Source organism: Diadema antillarum, unplaced genomic scaffold (genome assembly GCF_040938485.1).
Source record: "Diadema antillarum isolate AM-2024a unplaced genomic scaffold, OU_Dant_1.0 seq00000429_RagTag, whole genome shotgun sequence".
Lineage (NCBI taxonomy): Eukaryota > Metazoa > Echinodermata > Echinoidea > Diadematoida > Diadematidae > Diadema > Diadema antillarum.
In genome coordinates, this window is record NW_027271410.1 from 1 (window position 1) to 19,543 (window position 19,543).

The window sequence follows — 19,543 nt, forward strand, 5'->3', positions numbered from 1 at the left end:
CCTTCTCGCGTTACAGAATTATAGCGCGAAACGTCGAGGAGGGGGGCGGATTCTGCCCCCCGCCCCTTTTAGGGTTAAGGGTAGGGGGTAGATGGGGAGAGAGGGGGGAGAGGAGAGGGATGTGAAGGGGAGGGGGAGATAGAGGGGAGTGAAGAGAGAAAGGGAGAAGAGAGGGGAAGGGGACGGGACAGGAGGGGGAGAGAAAGATTAAAGGGGAAGAGGAGAACGTGGAGAGAGAGAAGGGGAGGAAAGAGGGAGGAGGAGGGGAATGAGGAGAGAGAAAAGGAGGAAGGGGAATAGGAGTAGACCGAGAAAAAAATGGGAAGGGGAAAGCAGAGAGAGAGGGAGGATAGAGAGAATGAGAAAAGAAGAGGAGAGGGAGGTGAAGGGGTAAATGGAGAGAGAAAAAGAGGGATGGGAAATAGAGACAGAAAAGAGGGGAAAGAGGGAAAGGGGGGAAAGAGGGAAAGGGGGAAAAGAGAAGAAGGGAGGGGAGAGAGGAGGTGAGAGATAAAGAGAAAGGGAGAGGAGATAGAGGAAGAAGGGAAGGGGGAAGGGGAGGGTAGATGGGAGAGATGATGTGTAGAGGATAAAGAGAGAGGGGAGGGTGGGGCAGGGTGTGGACAGGATATCCCACCTGCACTCCTTGTTCTTGCGAACCAAGTTGACGAACGTCTCGATCTCGGCGGCCGTGATGTGCTTCTCAAGCAGCTTGCGGTTGTTGTGGAGGAGTGCGGTGATGGTATCCTCCGCTAGCACATCATAGCCGATCTGCTCCTGCATGAAGCTGAAATGCTTTGCAATGTACTCCTGTCACAATATTAAAAACAAAAACAATAATTTTTTTAATACATGTAGGTGAAGCGGAGTACCCTTCCTTTGTGAAAATAAACAAAGTATAGGAAAAGTAGCACTCCAAAGCTTTCTGTAAGAAAGATGAGTTGAATTGGGTCTTCCTTTGGTTTTGTTTCAGTGATTTCTTACAAACAAAATTAATAGGATTTCAAAGAAAAGGATATTTTCTGCAAGTTTAAGGTAATCTAAGCTGTCCTCAACAATCCTGATGAGATAAAGTGTAACACGATAAGATTTTTACAGTTCTATACATGTCTGTGTTGGTAAGAACAAACTATAGATTACATGTACACAGAATGGGAAATCATTCTGTGTCATTCAATCCATCAAACCTCTTCAACAACTGCTTACATGACAAAACTTATCACACACATCTCACTGATGTCCTAGCCATACTCGAACTTTGCTTTCTCTGCATCCATATGTATCATTTTCTCTTGTATTGATGGATATGAATACAATTTGGTGTTGCTTCCAATTCCGTCTGGTGTGCCTGTACCAATGTACAAAATTGTATGTGCTTTACAGACCCAGTAGCGTGAGCATACTATCGAGTGGGAGGGCTGTCCGGCTCAGATGTATTTGAGAATCCCTGTAACAAACTGTGTATAGCTTCATCACTGATCTCTGTGTAAGTCAACACATGGCCAAAGAATCTTGACTGGGGTTCACCGTTACCGATGAGCGTACATTTCGATACACATACCTGCTGACAGTAATACTATCTGAGGTTTTTGAATGTACCCTAGTGGGCTGCAAATGAATCAGGCCACCCTTGAATCCCAAAACTACCGGCTCTTTAATAGTAACCAAAACACTCGACACACTTCTCAAGAGCTCTATAATTCTACTGCTCTTTCCTATGTACAAGTAGCTTTGCTCTGTTTGTATTCCATGAAACCCTTCACGAGATGATTTTTGAGCATGTGAAATCAGCTAAAGAATTATTTGGTACAGTAACTCTCCCAAGACCAGCACCATTTTTCCACTTGCCTGGTTTTTCCTGTATGCCTGCTGGGACAACCTCAGGATCCTGTAGCACAGCCGGCAGATGTGTCGGTAGGGGGCGTGCCTGGGGTCGGCTAGCTCCTCGTATTTCAGCATGGCGTGCTCCCCCTTGAAGGGTGCCCGCAGGATCTTGAAGATCTGTGCAGTGGAGGATTAAGGTCCAGGGGAGAGGGAAATTGGGTGGGAGAAGGGGGTAAGGGTGGTAGGAATGGTGGTCAACAATGGTTATCATATCCTTTTGTGAATCTCAGTTATAGGTGGTTAAAATCGCTGAAACAGATCTACTCCAGTAGAAATGAATAGTGAGCTCAAAGATCAAATCATATCATTGAATTCACTAATGAGGTAACTTGTGCTCTTACAAGCAGTTTAAATGCCTCCTAAATCTGAACAGGATGCTTGACAAACTATTGATCCGTTGCACAATATGTAGGGAAGATTACATACCATGAATACCATTTTCCTACTTTTTGCTTTTGAATGTCTTATCAGCTAATATAATACATATATGTATACAATACAAACCAAAGAGACACATCACTAAAATGAATTCAGCCAATCCCTTAGTCCCATACCTGCTTGAGGATGTCCTGCTCCCTCATCAGTTTTTGTTTGTCTCGGTCTGGATTGGTGATGATCACAGAGAGGGCGTCTCCCCCGTTGTTCTCTTGTAAGGCCACAAAGTACACTAGATCAGTCAGCAGCTGCGTCACTGTCCTGTGGGAGACACAGAGTAGTATTCCATCCTCTTTAAATTCTATGGCACGTTTTCTTGCATTTCTCAACTCTTCCAACTGAATGCATCAATTATCTGGAGCATTATCAACGCATCAGAAAAACTCAATCAAAATTACACAGTGACATAAGAAATTAGTAATCATAGATTACACAGAGAATTCACGTAAGAAGTCTTGATTGATTGGTTCCTTCTGCCATCTAATATCTTGCAGAACGCAGAGAATGCATTTGTCATTTTGACATGATTTGTTTTCTACCAAGTGCCAGGGGAATATCATGACCTGATACAGCACATACAGGTGTATCCTGTGATAAGTTCACTTAAAGGGGATGGCTAGTAACTGATCAGTGGGAATCAGTGGGAATCAGTGGGAATGCTGGAGGATGATTGTTCCAATCCTTGTGGGATTCATTTAAGAGTACACTATATATCTATTCTTGTGTGAAAATTATTTGCTTCAGAATGGTCTCATATTCAAGTAATGTGCAGTTTAATGTTTCCAGGTAAGCGTCCCTGGTCAGTGACGGGGCATTAATCTGCACATTACTTGAATATGAGACCGTTCTGAAGTAAATAATTTTCACACAACAGTAGATATATAATGTACTCTTAAATAAATCCCACAAGGATTGGAACAATCATCCCTCAGCATTCCCACTGATTCCCTCTGATCGGTTACTAGCCATCCCCTTTAAACATGGTTCTTGAAAGGTAGGGGGGGCAAATTACTGTTATCTCCACTATTAAAGTCAATCAGCCACTGCATAGTGCACTGTGTTTAAATATACTGTCCAATTCATGAGCAGACATGAGAAGGAACCTATCTCTACTGGAGCAAAGCCTCCCCAACAAAGGGCTCTGTTCCACTCCCTAGATAACATGCTCAGATGAAAAAAGAAAAGAAAAAAAAAACTTGCTAAGATAGTAATCATTGTTTGGATTGCAATATGACTAATGCTCTTTCACATGATTTTTGGTGTCACAATGGAAAATGGTGCAATAGTTTTCAGCACACTCAAAATCATTGCATCATTTTGGGCAGAGTAAAACCACCACCTACATGTACAGTCTGATAGAGGAAAGTGGCTCAATGGCCATCTTTGACCAACAGAACGTCACTTTTGAAAGCTTTGCACTCATGTCTTCTCACCTTCTCTCGTTCTGTGTGATGGCGCCCTTCTCCAGCTTGGCTGAGATGGTGGAGAGCACCTTGTTGGCGTCATTGGCGAAGTCGAGGTCGCGCACCTCAGCCGGCGGGACGGGGATGATGGCGAAGGCCTCCTTGTCTTCCCGTATCTGGGCTGTGCCAACCTGGTATGGTGGAAGAGTAGATAGTCAGTAACAAGCCTCACACACAGGAGAACACATTCAAGCATCATGTACTCCATATTAATGAATAACTTCATTCTGTTATGCCCCTATTGTCTGTTCAAGAAACATCACTTTAAACTCTCCCTATGGCACAGCCACTGAAATTATCCTCTAGAGCACTTGTCAAATTTCATCCTGCACTCTTTTACACAGCAGCCATAACAACTGTAATGATACTATTGCCATTGTGTTGCTATATCCTTCAATGTATTGCTATATCCTTCAATGTATTCCTTTGTTGTTTGATAAACTTCAATAACGTAATGGTGTACATACTTGTACATTAGTGTCAGTCTTCTCTTTCTTTGAATACGTACGGCACACTTTCATTTGCCTTTATTTCTCCCTTACATACACTGTGTCGAGGAGTGTAGTCTATGAAGTTTCAGCAATATGAGCTTACACATGTGTATGTCTTCTTCATTGCCCTACTTATGCTGCAAAATATTTAACTACACCTGAAGCCCGATATCATTCCCAAGATGACATGAGCACTTCATTTACAGCGTAAAACACTTTACCCATGGTGTACACACTTGTAAGGTCACTGTAATGCAAGTGTTAGTGACCCTCAGGATGCTTTATCATGTGACAATGAATCAACAGGTTCCACAGCACTTACAATATTCAAAGAGGAACTGAGAAACTCATATTGATTTAGTTATTGACTTGGGAATGCCTCCAAAAAAGGGCTGGATTGATTACAAAGTCATAATGATGTCAAGTGGGAGGAGGGAAACATTCAAATATAACTTACAACCTTCTCACATAAAGACTGTTCATGACAACCATGGAGCTTGCCAAAGGTTTCCTCAATGTAATAACAAATAATTGATGCAAACCTACACCAGTACTTCATAGTAAATAATTGGAATTAATGTGTACAGGTGGATTACACAGCCTCCTTATAGGTGCTCAGCAGAAATATCTCCAGAGTAAATTTTCTCATTCAGCAACAGTTTGTAAACCAAGGACAAAACTTCATTTATGAAAGACGACAATAGACAATATAAATCAAGGATGATCAAAGAATATTTATGCTAAAGCACTGATATGATATACATATTGGTTTGAACAAATCAAATTGCCTTATTTACTGAATAAATACTGAAGGTTAAAACATGGACAAAATCTTTGCATTTCCTCTGACGACGAAACAGTGCAGCTGCAGGCGGAAAAGGAATCTTTCACTGAAAGCACCGGGCCATGGAGGTAAAAAGCTGCACAAAAAAAAACACAGAAGAAGGATTGTCACCAAGGATCTGCCAAATATAACCCAGTTATCTGTCACCACATGGAAGAGGTTGCCTTGAAAAACAATTTCCAGAACTCGCTGGATGGCAATCGCATGAAAATGGTGTCACCCAGTACCTGATGAATGGGTGATCCGACATCCTGAGTACCATTTCATAGAACTCTTCATGACAAATTACTAAACTTTCAACGATTACAAAATGAAACTACAAATTGCAGCATGACAGCTGTCAGACTACAAATCAGTTGGTAGTGCGTATAAGTTGTCGCTGCAACAACAGCAATGAATTGCTGGGTTCACACTGAAAAATCTGAAGTTGTAAATTTCAATGATTAGCGATCATTAAGATTAGTCCCAGATGAAAACTAGAAGATTTGTTGAATGCTTTATGCTCCATTTGCCTCCATTATGAACATACTTAATGTAGTGAAAAATTGCATACCTCTCCATGAAATGGGTTCCTGGAATTCACCAGACAAGTAGGATTTGCATCAACTGGGATTACCCACTCTGAGTTGAAGTTTTTTCAGTCGCTCTCACAACATAATTTGTGTTTTGACACATGACAAGGAACACCAGTCCTCCAAAACTAGCTAAACCATGTATGATTCGGATGGCACATTCGCAGGACTCAGGCTGATTCATGTTGAAAACCTGAATCTTCCCCGACAGCTAGCCTGAAAAACAATTGACCTCTCCTTCAAAGGTCATAGATGGCACAAGGAAGTTTATAATTCTTGCACATCAATGAATGAGATATTGATGGGTACAGCACATTCATAAAATAATAATAAGCTCATTAATTACTCGGCACATACAGACACAATAATAAAACAAAACAAAAAAATCCTATGCCTATTCAAAGCATGACTAAGCCAACACCTACATATCATAGTAAGGACTACATGCATCTTACATCTGTGTATACTAGATTAGACTGACGCTCTAAACCCACTGATTTTTTTATATGTATCAAATCTGGGACTCCTGAAACTGTACCAACATCTTTGTCTGTTTTGTTTTGCTTTGTTGTTGTTGGTTTGTATTGTTTTGTTTCATTTTGTTTTTAGATGGGTAAGATGCTATTAACGCTTGTATCAACATTTTGGCCACAAATACGGTGTACATGAATACATCAACATATTATGTGATGACACTCATTTGCACAAAAATATTTCAGGCAGATACTGCGCCTTTAGAATTTCAACAAGCCCTCATGCATAGAATTAATTTTGTTTGAGTCACAAAAATGACACACATATTAAAGCACACGAAGAGCAACCTACAGGAGATAGTCCTGAGGTAGTCCTTTCTATAAATCAACACCCCAAGTTTGATTGAAGTTTGTGAGTGATATTTTCAAGTCATATTAAGAATGGAACTAGTAGGCCTATATTGTATCTTTCCGTGGTTCATTTTGTAGATGTTTCTGAACTCTCTCACTTTCATCGCCTGAGCCCCCCCCCCCTCCTTCCCCTCCCCCTCCCCCCATCCGCAATCCTTTCATCTGTGATCAGTGCCAACGGGCATTTTCAGTCACCGCTGTAGCATTTTTGGGGACACGGTCAAGTAAAACACGTCTTGGAATCAGCAGTCAGTCAGGGGCAAGACCATTGACACTTTGAAAATTGATCCATCAAAAGAGACGCAAATTTCCCCAGGAGATCAGGGTCGGGCTTCAACCAGGAAGGTTATTTTAAGACCATCATATTTTCCTCTTACTCTTCTTCTCTCCATATTTCTCTTTTTTTCTCTCTCTCTCCTTCCTTCTGTCTCGCATACTCAAACTCTCTCTTTAACTATCTATCTATTTATCAATCTTTGGGTCTGACGGGTACCGTGGAATTCCCTCTCAGAGACAGGGGTGGGCTAACGAGCTAAAAATCTGATAGCTCGAATCCCATGCATGGAGATGGCTGGAGATACGGTCGGTCGCCGGGAGTGTGACACATTACGGCTCTTTCACGATGCCGCGGGGGTGCCCGCTTCAATTACGAGCACGGAGTCGTGGGTTATTTCCCCCAGATTTCGGAGAGATACATTACTTTGGCTTTTAATGAAGTTATCAGCCGTGTCACCGGCTGATAAGATGGCTCAAATTTTGTCGATGGTGCCACTCTTGTGTGATGTTGAAGACTAGCCACTACAGGAAGATTGAAGACTGCACATTGCTGGGGGCCAGACTACTAAATTTTGTGATGGATTCACTCGTAAAGGGTCTGCCGAAAAGGGGGTCACTTTTGCTTCCCACATCAAAATAGAATAATTATCGAGATCGAAGAGATATGGCAAGCACCAACACCAAGCACATCCAATGTTGCATCAATATTGAATGGATAGATGATAGGTTTAGCATACAACAATCTTTTATTTGCAAATCATGGGGGGGGGGGAGGGGCTGCATGGGCTGTGAAAACTGGTCTCCACGCAGCTGAGAATGACAACTCACATCACAAAGGAAATGAACTCAGCCTTCGGTTGGTCCGTATGCTTGTTTTACATCTTGGTGATGGTACTATGAACATTCACCTCCTACAGCGGAAGTGAAGTACATCATGCGAGCTGGCATTTACACATGCAATAGACCAGTTTATTAACACATTTCAATTTGATGCAAATGGAGTTTATCCCCAACAACCAGGAAACTTGCCTTCGAAAGGTTTCAACTATTTATACATAAACGATAAAAGCATGACACTTTTAAATAACATGCAGCTGTCTTCCTACTTCCTGTAAGACAATATCTATAAACTGACATACACACAATACTTTGAATTCCAGAGTGATATGATTTATATTTCCTTTCGTTGAATTATGCGTCATCCTTACGCATGAGTGTAATGTTGCCAGCTGCTGCGTTTCGCAATTTCTATAAATTGTTGAGAGGTGACTCTGTGGTAATTTACGGAGAAAAACATTACCAAAATCTGAACCAGGAGAGATTAGCTTATGCAGTACCATCTCAGTAGAGGAATGAGTCAAACACGGCCAAATCAATGCCTGAGTTTCACAACTAATACCGATCACCATGCACATACGGACAATAATACTGGACAAGTGAGCTGATTCAAATTGACAAAATTCTTGTGTTGAGTTATTTCTATTGCAACTGACTGACAAATTGACCTACATGGACACAAACATGCAGCAAAGTAATCAGTGTTTTAGTAGAAGCCATGGAAAAAAAAATCATAGGCATACATACTCAGGCAGGATTTGAACCTACAACCTCCTAATAATCAACAGACAAGCATCTTATCCACTAGGTAGACCACTGAGATTTTGTCCGACATCCAGCGCTGGTTCTAATCCTTAGAGCATGCAGCGGGGAAGATCATGAATAAAGATGCAATAGTGATGACGAGGTTTCTACGGCAGGTATCTATGGGTGCATTTGAGCGCTCTCCTAAAGCGAACTGTACCGGACCGTACCCGCGCCAGAGGAGCGCTCGAACGCTCCTAAAATGTACCGTACCGTACTGTACCGAGCCAAAAATGGACCACTTCCCAATGTGCTCCAAAAGCATACCAAAAGCGTACCAAAAGTTCGCTGTAAAGCGTGCGCGTATCATGCGCATATGTCACAATGCAAAAACATCATTCTCTTTGTTTGGGACAGCTGTAAGTGGTTCATGCGCCAGGTGGATGACATTCTTCCTAAAAAATGTGTGACCTTTTCTAAAAATAACTCGTGAGGTACACTTTCTCGACAGAGTGCTCGAAAGCTTCAAATCTGGCACAGTTCGGTACGGTACGCTTTGGTTCAGTTCACTTTGGTTCGCTTTAGAGCGCTCGAACCCACCCAAAGACAGAGATTACACTTTTGAATTGGGTACCACCTTCTCCCTCCCCCTCCCCCTCCCCCCCCCCAAAAAAAAACAAAAACAAAAACAAAACAAAACAAAAACAAAAACAAGCATGTAGGTTGTACTGATGCTAATGAAGTACAGGAAATCAATGATGTGCATACCTTCAGCATGACTGGCTTCTCCTCCCCTTTATCCAGGGGAATCCCCGTGCTATGGACCCAGGTGTTGGTGCACAGGTGGCGCAGGCGCACGTAGGAATTCCTGCCAGGTGGAAAACAATGGAAAGTACAGTGTATACATGCAAACTGCATAACTCAAACTAATCACAACAGACAGTGGTCTGTTTACTCAATTATCTAAATTTTATGCATACCTTCAAAATAACAGCTGCTCTTGTTTACCAGAAAGCTAGCCAAGGCTTTCATGTGACTTACCTGACATAGCACCAACTACAGTATGAAGAGAGCACTCCAAGTATTGAAGTACATTGAGTATGTACAGGTGGATTGAAAGGCTTGGGGAAAAGTCCTTGGGGGAATTAAAATCTACAAATCTGCAGTCTTTAATAAACTGGCCTATTGCAATGATCTTTCAATAAACACCACTAATTTATTGGGAATCTATCAACTAAACACATGCTAGCAGATACAGTGTTTGAAGTCAGATTTTACCACCATGTAATTCACTGTCACAATCATCAAACTCTATCACATACTATCATACAATGTACATATACATCATACACAGAACTACTACTAGCTGATTTTCTCTGAACATGTAAGCATTCTTCTGATTAGGTTCAACAATGATCACTCCCTGTTTAAAGCATAATCGAAAGTAGAAGTACAAGTATACTCCAATGAGTGTCTCATCTCCACTCAATGAAAAGGAACATTGTAGCAAACTCAGTAGCGCCCTGAAGAAAGCTTGCATCTTTTTGAACGTGACGTAATGCCCTAGAAATACCAAGTGAGATTGGATATGGTTGGCTTGTATTTTGTTTTCATGCAATACATTTGAGAGGAAGAGTATCAATCCATTACTGTTTTAATTTATTTGAGGTTACTAGTATCAGATGCTCTTAATAAACACCTTATCAATCATTACTTGTGACAAAGAGTATTTATTTTTAGAATGAACTGCGAGGAAAGAAACCCTCAAATCAACTGAGTGATATAATCCTACACAGAAATACAGACAGACATAGATTGATACATACACTGTAGATATGATAGATAGACTGATTGATTGATTGATTGATTGATTGATTGATCCATTGATTGATTGATTGATTGATTGATTGATTGATTGATTGATTGATTGATTGATTGATTGATTGATTGATTGATTGATTGATTGATTGATTGATTGATTGATTGATTGATTGATTGATTGATTGATTGATTGATTGATTGATTGGTTGATTGATTGATCGCTCGATACATGTAGCCAGCTAAATAGATATGCCATCTCATTTCTGTTATTGTTTGGCCACATAGTACTGCAAACAAAATATACCGGTACAACATCCCAGCCCAAATTTTGTCAGTTATTGGGTTCTCATTCTGGTGGCTTAGAATATCGACTGGAACCACCGTGAGCTGAGGAAGTTGGAAATAAGACATCTAGCGAAGGTGACAACATGTCACATTGAAGTCACAGGACAGCACGCGTGACGATCCAAGACGACGATTGCCGTGACATTGCGTCACCGACAGAAAGCCAAACCCATCAATAGCAGCATTCAAGGTGTCTTGTGAGCTCTTAAAAGCCATGTTTAGTGCCAAAAGGATGTAGATGGTTAGTGAAGTCTTATGCAGTACCAAGGAAAGCAACGGGGAGGCTTCCGACTGACTTCATCTCTTTTATGCTTTTATCTCTTGATCAACATCACAAGACAAGTTCTGATGGATTGCCTCGTTCCCCGATTGGCACGCTGAAGCCTGTTTTGCTGTTTTGTGTGATTCGCATTTAAAGGGAGTGTACAGTTCTGGTCGAGGTGAGGATTTAGCTTTTAATGTTTTGCGAGATATTCAGAAACCACTCTATGAGATGTCAAAGAGCATGCAAATACTAAGGGGTATCAAAAGTTTATTTGATGAAATCAGTTTTGAAATGGCCGAGATATCCAAAAACAAGGTGAAATAAAGAGATCCTAATAAAAGGTGTGGCCTGTCGCCTTTTATTATTATCACTTTTTTTGATATCTCAGCCATTTGAAAACCAATTATTTTCATCAAATAAACACTGAATCCTTCTTGGAATTACATGCTCTTTCATATTTCAGAGGTTTTTCATTATCTCACTTAGGAATGTTCAAAACATGAATCCCTACCTCAACCAGTACTGTACAGTTCCTTTAACAACCCCTGTGGTATACACCTGGGATTCGTGTGAAAGCATATGGAGGAATGGATCTACCAGTGGCAGATTTTGATTAATTTAGGATGAAAAAAGATCTTGGTGAGACAGTTGCCGCATTGAATAATTTCCTGTAACCAATGACTGCATGGGTATGACTCATGAACATTTGCCAAGGGAATACAGAGTACAAAGGGAGAAATAAACAGAATAAGAGTGACTGAACAATTGAGTATTTAAAGAGAAAAAACACACAAACACACACACACACACACACACACACACACACAAATTTATCAAATATCCACAAATTAATATCTTTAGTGGAGATTTATGAGGAGGTCAGTGAGAGCCTTGTGAGGTCAGGAAACCATCCCTTCAATAAATTTGCATAAACAGCATCTATAAATATCACTTCAGAAATAGCACAACTTTAGATTATGCAATATCTTTAACTTACAACATCAAGCATTGCGATAAAACATATCTATTCCACTCTGCTGGTTTGATTCTTACTCTACTAATCGAAGTAAACTTGAATATTATACGAGAATTGCACTTCTGTCATAACTAATTTGCATAAGCAGAAGATATAATGACTTTTATTTTCAAAGCAGCCTTCCTTCCAATCCAAGTCTGGCTGTTGTACCGGACATCAGATCTTTAAAAATTACAGCTACGGTCATGGAGAGTCATTACGCCCGCTGTGTTTGGACTACCTCTGCTGTGATTGACAGCGTGTTTTTTCTGAGGCTATATCTGCTAGGTACATCTGTAGCCTCACAGCCTCCACCAAAGCCTTTTACTACTTTACAATGGCTGGCTGACGTCAATGTGGATAGCTTTTTTTTCCTTTTTCTTCTTTTCTTTGCGATAATATTCCATTTATGTCACGCCTACATTCCCTCCTACTCTTTCCCGTTGGCAAACTGATATCGCTGGAACAGACTCCTCACTCGTTTCTGATAACCTTTTGTCTCGGTATCGAACTTCATTACACTTTTTTTCAATCACCTCTTTTAAGTGAAATTTAACATTCTATCAGCTCCCTTTCCACGACTGCGAGTGAACTTTTCATGGATAAGCTGCTGGTATGAGCTGTGATAAATGCAAGGAACTGATTCCATTCATTCAGTCTCATGTCCTTTGAAGATTTGCATGGTGATGCAAATGAAGGCAGAGAGGTTTGCAGTTACACCTGACCAGTGGCATTACTGCAAACCACTCTTCCTCGTTAAGCCCATCAGAAATATCGCATAGGATAGATGTCAATCACATGTTAATATTACGATACTGAGAGGGGTAATACCTGTCTACAGAAAGTATTCATTAATTCATTCACAGCAAGGTGAAGGCAAACATTTCCCCTCTCTTCTATCTTTCAGCATGAATTCATCCAATCCCTCAATTTTTCGATCATTTAATCTGTGAATTGAAATCAATGCCTCTTTATACAGACTTTTGTTTTCATTACTAGTTTCTGTGATGTGCCCAATATACACTGTAATTCTGATTTGAATGCCTAGTATGTTTTCTTGGATAGCATGTGCGTAAAGAGACACCATGGTGTGATTGCAATATCCATTTTGTAAATGCAGCATTACTATACACTTGTATTTGTTGCTACACTGTATTTTCACAATCATTATCACCACTATCATGATTATGATTATCATAACTACCATGTACTACCACTACTACTACCACCACCACCACTATCCCTACAACTTCTACCAATGCTACCACTACCACTACCACCACCTCTATCCCTACCACTACCACTCCACCTCCACTACCCCTACAACTACCACCACCACTCCCACTACCACTACCTACCCCTACCACCACTAATACCACCACCATCACTACCACTACCACCACCACTACCACCATCACTACCACTATCACAACCACTACCACTACCACAACCACTACCAAAACTACTACCACTACCATCACCACTACCACTACTACGACTACTACTACCAATACCACTACTTCTACTACTACTAATACCACTACCACTACTTCTACTTCTACTACTGCTACCACTACCACTACCACTACTTCTACTACTACTACAACTAAATGTATTACTACTACTATATCTACTGTTATTGTTACCATCACCATCACAGATCATATTTTCTTGCTTACCGTGGCACCAATGAATCCCCCCGTTGGAGAGTGGTCGGGTCCAGCTCGAAGATGGAAGCAATGTCATTCCCATGATGCATTGGCACGAGGTGGTAAGTGGTCCCGCCATGCGGGCCGCGCAGCTTCTCACGTGTGGGATCCTTGGTCGGGTCATTGTCGGCCTGGGAAGGGTCGGACAAAGGCAAAGTCACAGGATTCAGGGCCTAGGGTTTGGCCATGTGACATCTCTGGATCATGCTTTATCGTGCAAAGCTGTGAGTTATTGCAAAATTAACGTAACCCTTTAATACTGTATTTGCCATTTCAACAGCTAAAAATGCTTTTTGCTGATTGGTTGTCAACCTGCATGAATATATATCAGCTGTAATATTTGTTGCATTTATGGATGTCATGTGATGATTATTGGAAAGGAGTCCATTTCTGACATAACCGTTCAAGCTCATACTGTGAACCAGGAACTTCATCCAGTCACCATGCTATTAAGCTCATTCACACCCTGAAAAATCTATGTGCTCAAAAATCTACACTCCGAAAAATCTCTACTCTTAAAAATCTCTACTCTTAAAAATCTATACTCTTAAAAATCTATACTCTGAAAAATGTGTGCTCTGAAATTACCTACTTTTACACTATTGCGTGTTGTAGTAACAGCTCAGCATTTATGATGTAAGAATGCATCTTATGGTAAAGGTTATTAAAGAGTAAGGTTATAAAAATATGATGCTGAATCCTGTAGATAGATGCTTTGGAGGGTTGTCCACACTCCTCTGAAAAACATGAGGGAGGGTGGATCATGGACAGTATCTCACCTCAGCTGCTAGGTACTGTCCGGTGGCAAGATGCTTGAAGCGAAAGAGGCTGTTCCAATGACCGGCTCCGCCTCTGCAGGGATCGTGTTGCACGACCTGGGCAGGTCAAGGTAGGCAAATAGATGAGAAATATTGGAATAAAGTTTCTACTTGTATATCAATAGAAAAAGAAAACTGTCTTGTCCACTCTGAAATGACAGGTATGTGAGACATAAACTTTATCATTCTTTTTATGTGACAGATACATGTGTATGTCTTAATGGTAATAATGAATTCCTACAGTGATTCATAAACACAGAGTATTCTCTGACATACATTGTAACAACCACATCTGGGTAATTTTTACACTGTGAGCTTCAGCTACAGAAATTGGTCATCTCAACTTTCCTTGGTTACTGATCAAGAGGCTTATTCATACTTGGTAAAGGAAGATGGAAAGAAATAAAAAAACAAAAACAAATATAAATCATATCTAGCAAATGTCCTATTAAACTGTCCACATGCTTCATACTATACAGGTAGTGAGAGTTCTTTGAAAAGTACTTGAGTATGAGATTAAAAAAAGATGACATCCCAATATAGTACGTATGTTTAATCAAATGTTTCTGATGAATGAAACAGGACCTCATTGAATAGCTCAATATATCAAATTGATCACATGATTGATTGTCTTCATATTTCAATGCTATCTGTGCTACCTGTCTCATTAGACTTTTTTCTCAACCATTCCAATTAGATGAGATGAAATGGCTTCTTCCTGGAATAACTTTCCATGGGGTTCATGAAAGGAAAAAAATGGTTTACACCATGACAGCCTTTTCCATTTACTTCCCCTGTTCCACATTCCACAATATACGGGCCTGTCTGAGTCACAATTTGCTAGGTATACAACTGTTGCACATCACAAACCTTCCATGCAGAAATTTTCATTGACATCAGGATATGAGGAAGAGTTCAAGCTCCCCCTCTTTCATACATGTACATCTTTCCTATTTGTTTCTTTTTATTTAATTTTCTACAAACCATATCTGATGTAGTAGGGACACACAATCATCCACTGCATTTTCCTTCTTTGTCTTTTAAGGTTACATTATCAAAACAATGATCATCATAATTCGCATATACTGTGCATAAAAATCTAAAAGCCTCTCCATGCACTTTAAAGAAAAAAAAAACTTTTTAAAGATTTTGCAACTTGATTAGTGTCTGTCTCAGCTCTAAGATAATCTGGTGACCTACTCCACAAAATCAGTGCTGCAGTAGCAGTTATCAGATACTTCATTGCATTCACATGTACCCTTGACAAGTCATTCATCAATTACTTTGTTTCATCTTAATGTGTTCTTCGAACGTGATGCGTCCTAATCACATGCTTGCAGTCACGATTCTCAAGTTGTACAGTTTGTCTTATCTCCCAACACCGTCTGCTGGTCAACAGAATGGTAAAAGATGCTCAGCTTGCGAGTCACATATTTTGTTTAAGCGCTTCGAATGATCATGTGAGACAGGCTATCCCTCCCCCCCCCCCCCCAACACATTGTTACCTTTATCATTCTACATTAATATTATTATCAAGTGTAAAACAAAAGCCTCTAACATCACACACTCCCACTAGCTTGTCTTTAACATCACAGTAAACTTCCAACCACATCAGCCAGTGCCTGCAACCACAAAAGGAATGATGCCAAATGCCAAGCTCATATCTGTGACTATCTTATTTTTTTTCCTGAGAATAAGGATGTTTTCACCAATAATTTCCATGAGCTGGGAGCAGAGGGTGATCCAGTGTTGTGTCACCAAACAGAAACCTTGTATCATTTTCACTTCCATACTCTTCAACCTTTTCCAATGCTTAAAGGGTTCCTTTTACATATTTTAAAGTGTATCAAACTCTCACTCAATCAAAGCAGCAAATTTCATCGAATTCAGCATAAATCTAGATAAATCATGTATTTTATGGTGATTAGATTGCAGAGCAGGATGGTACAGAGATCAAATATAATCCAGGCAAAGAAATTCACACAATTTCACCCAAACATGAATGACAACCCACTTTGATACACAGGCAAACACACACACCACAAAGGCAATGATGTAACATTTTTATACGAAAATCATTTCTTGCCTTATAGACATTACTTTTTTCAATATAAGCAATATGTATTTACACAAGGTACTGAAACTGTCCCTGACAACTGAGAAATGTCTGATTCATATAATACAACAAAGGGACACAAAGGAAATATTTCGACTTCTTGCAGGTAAAAAAAAAAGGAAAGGGGTAATTGGTCTACAGTTCAGCACATGCTGTTCTAATATGAATTGCATTCTGCAACTAATATTTCATCATTAATCTATTTATTCATTTATTTGTCTACATATACCTTTTATTCACATATCTTTACATATATCACTTATCAACTTATTAATCTATAAAAACCTACATGCATAGATTATCTCATTAATTTTATTTTTATTTGTTCATTTATTACTTTATTTACTAAGAACACACACCTGTCTGAAAAATAACTCCCGTAGTTATGGGTAAACTCGGCCGACTTCACCCGCTAGGCCGAGTTTACCTATAACTACGGTATAACAAAATTTACATATTCCCAGACAGTTGGCTGTCTGGCACAGAGAAAAGATGATGTTTAAATTAAATTATCTAAAATTGCCATATCACAGGATTCTTCCTGGAAACCATATTCTCTACTCCACTGGCCTAAATATGAATATATGCAGAACGACTGTAGCATCTAGCAACAGCAGAGAAAATCAATAGGGTCATTTCACATGGAATATAATATACCGCCGGTATGCAAAGAAGACATTGCTTTGATAAGAAGGTGATTTTGAGGTCTGCGCAGATGATACTCATTGAGTGAGGGTATAATGAAGTTCTATCAAAGGAGATATTGATGCTAATAAAGATGCTATCACTATGCTCCAAGCTACGGGTCATCAAAAGGAGATGGCGGTATTCTCTCTTCTGTGTTTATAGTTTGGGAATTTTTTCTTAACAAGGTTTTTTTTTCCACCCTGGGGCAGGTGATTAGCAACATGTCCTTGAGGAATCGATCAAGTTCCAACCAGGTATTTGATATATGCAGACATTGCCAGGGGAATAAGATATGGTAGAAAATGAAATCTTCTCTAGGGTTCTTATACACCTTGCAATGATCAGTGGCTAGAGATTGGCATTCTCTTTTGTGAGGAGATATTTCCTCTCTAAAAGCATTTACCATAAAATTTTCTTCACATTAAGAGGTAAATCTAAAAGGTAAATATTGCCTTACAGACACAAAGGATCTTACTTGTAATGGTAAATCAAATCAAATTTTCAAAGACAAAAAGTATCATCGATCTCCATTCTAAAAATGCCTCAAGTATGATAGGATAATCCTCTCAACACAGAGAAATTTTATGAATTCTCATCATGGGAGACTATGCATGTTGTCTACAAATTTTTGTTCTTTCTTTTCCTTTTTGTTTTAATAACAAGGAATAATTTATTACAATGCTAACCTTGATGACATTAGAAATTAATCATTTCATTTTCAGCATCTAAATGGGTATATGATGTACGTGTATACATCCCAAAAGTTTTAAAAGTGACTTGGAAATATAATGAATTTCTTCTCATGACCAATTCACAATATCAAGGTTAAGCACTTGGTACCTACTGATGATAACGCAAAGTTCTGCACTATGCATCATTCTTCTGATAAACCCTTTCATCACCACAACCTCACAAAGCAGGGGCAGATCCAGGAATTCCATAAAGGGGAGGCGCTTCTTATTTCTTTTTATTTCTTTTGTTTAACAAAAAATAAAGAGGGGGTGCGCGCCTGGTGCACTCCCCTCTAAATCCCCCACTGCAAAGTACCATAAACATTGTACACAGCAATATGTCTGCAATGGTATTACTCAGTCATAGAGCAGTGAAGACCAAGTAGGTTTAAAGATACAGGTCAAAACTGTCAGTCCAATTCACCAAAGACAAATGCATACAAATACACACAAACAAGCATCTAAATTGCTCAAGACAAGCTATGATTCAACAGTGATTATGGAGCATAACACTCCGCAGTTTGGTGCCTTGGGCTGCGCAACGTCAATTAACTTTTGACTCATCAACCGCCCGCACACACACACACACACACACACAAACACAAACACATAAACACACAAACACACAGCTCCATCGAACAGGAGTCCACAACAGCAGTCGAGCACACGCTCAGAACTCGGCCAAGGCCATGGGCAGAGGATGCAATGGAGATATCAAATTAAAAGCTGCCAATTTGATGACATACTTTTGAATGACCAAAATAAATTCATTTGCTATATTGATGGCAACCTATCTCGCCCAGATCGATGAATACAGATTTTGTGGACATACACTGGACATAATCGCAATATATTGAGGTTACCACTCAAAATAATTTCATTATGAAGAAGTACATGCAGATGTGTAAATCACTTTTAGCAAACACCAGTATTGATTTTTGCTGGTAATGCTCATTGTCATTCATAATGCATTTCGATACCAGGTAATAGCTCTTACTGCAATTGTTTTTCCTAACACTGTGCCATTAAACTACTTGTACATGTAGCTGTTTATACACAATAACGACTCGTAAAGGCCCCACCACTCATGGACTGATATTCAAGGAAAAACAATTTTAGCAACTTCTCATGCATTAAAATTTTATCATATCGTAGACGGCCTATGCTACTGGTTTTGCATGCCCTGCCAGCATATTTCTGCTGTGAAATTTCCATCTAAGCTGCCCTTTCACCTACATACCACACTCACAGTTGTTGCTATATAAATATTGAATATCATGTCTATTCCAAACAAAAGATAATGCAGTTCTTGAAGCTACTAGAACTATGATTACAATACATACTCTGCTTTTGATACACATTTAAAAAGATATAATTTGAATCTTCCACGAAGAGACATTGCATCCTTGTTACATGGCCTTCAATAATCACCTTAAAAACATCAACAATGATGTGATGTCAAATCAACAAGAGTCTATGTCCAGTCAAGAGCAGACCAAATCTTACACAGAGAGGGCAATGGGTGTATAATATATTTGTTATCATTTTTTTAAAGAGAGGGTTTCCTTGTATTTTTCTCTACATCCTCAAGCTAGGAGCTTGAAAA

At 39.7% G+C, this 19,543-nt stretch overlaps 1 protein-coding gene across 1 annotated transcript in view; it reads right to left on the reverse strand.

The window, feature by feature from the left end:
• Window positions 1-637: 637 nt before the first annotated feature.
• The window catches only part of LOC139732501 (inositol 1,4,5-trisphosphate receptor-like), a gene marked incomplete at its 3' end in the record, with an annotated part of 116,967 nt that continues 98,061 nt past the window's right edge, over window positions 638-19,543 (reverse strand). Inside the window, exons 9-15 of the mRNA XM_071643362.1 lie at window positions 14,365-14,460; window positions 13,556-13,716; window positions 9,199-9,298; window positions 3,753-3,913; window positions 2,439-2,580; window positions 1,849-2,001; window positions 638-810 (exon numbers count right to left, since the gene is read on the reverse strand). Of these exons, the coding sequence (XP_071499463.1) occupies window positions 638-810; window positions 1,849-2,001; window positions 2,439-2,580; window positions 3,753-3,913; window positions 9,199-9,298; window positions 13,556-13,716; window positions 14,365-14,460 (986 nt within the window). The remainder of the gene's footprint in view (window positions 811-1,848; window positions 2,002-2,438; window positions 2,581-3,752; window positions 3,914-9,198; window positions 9,299-13,555; window positions 13,717-14,364; window positions 14,461-19,543) is intronic.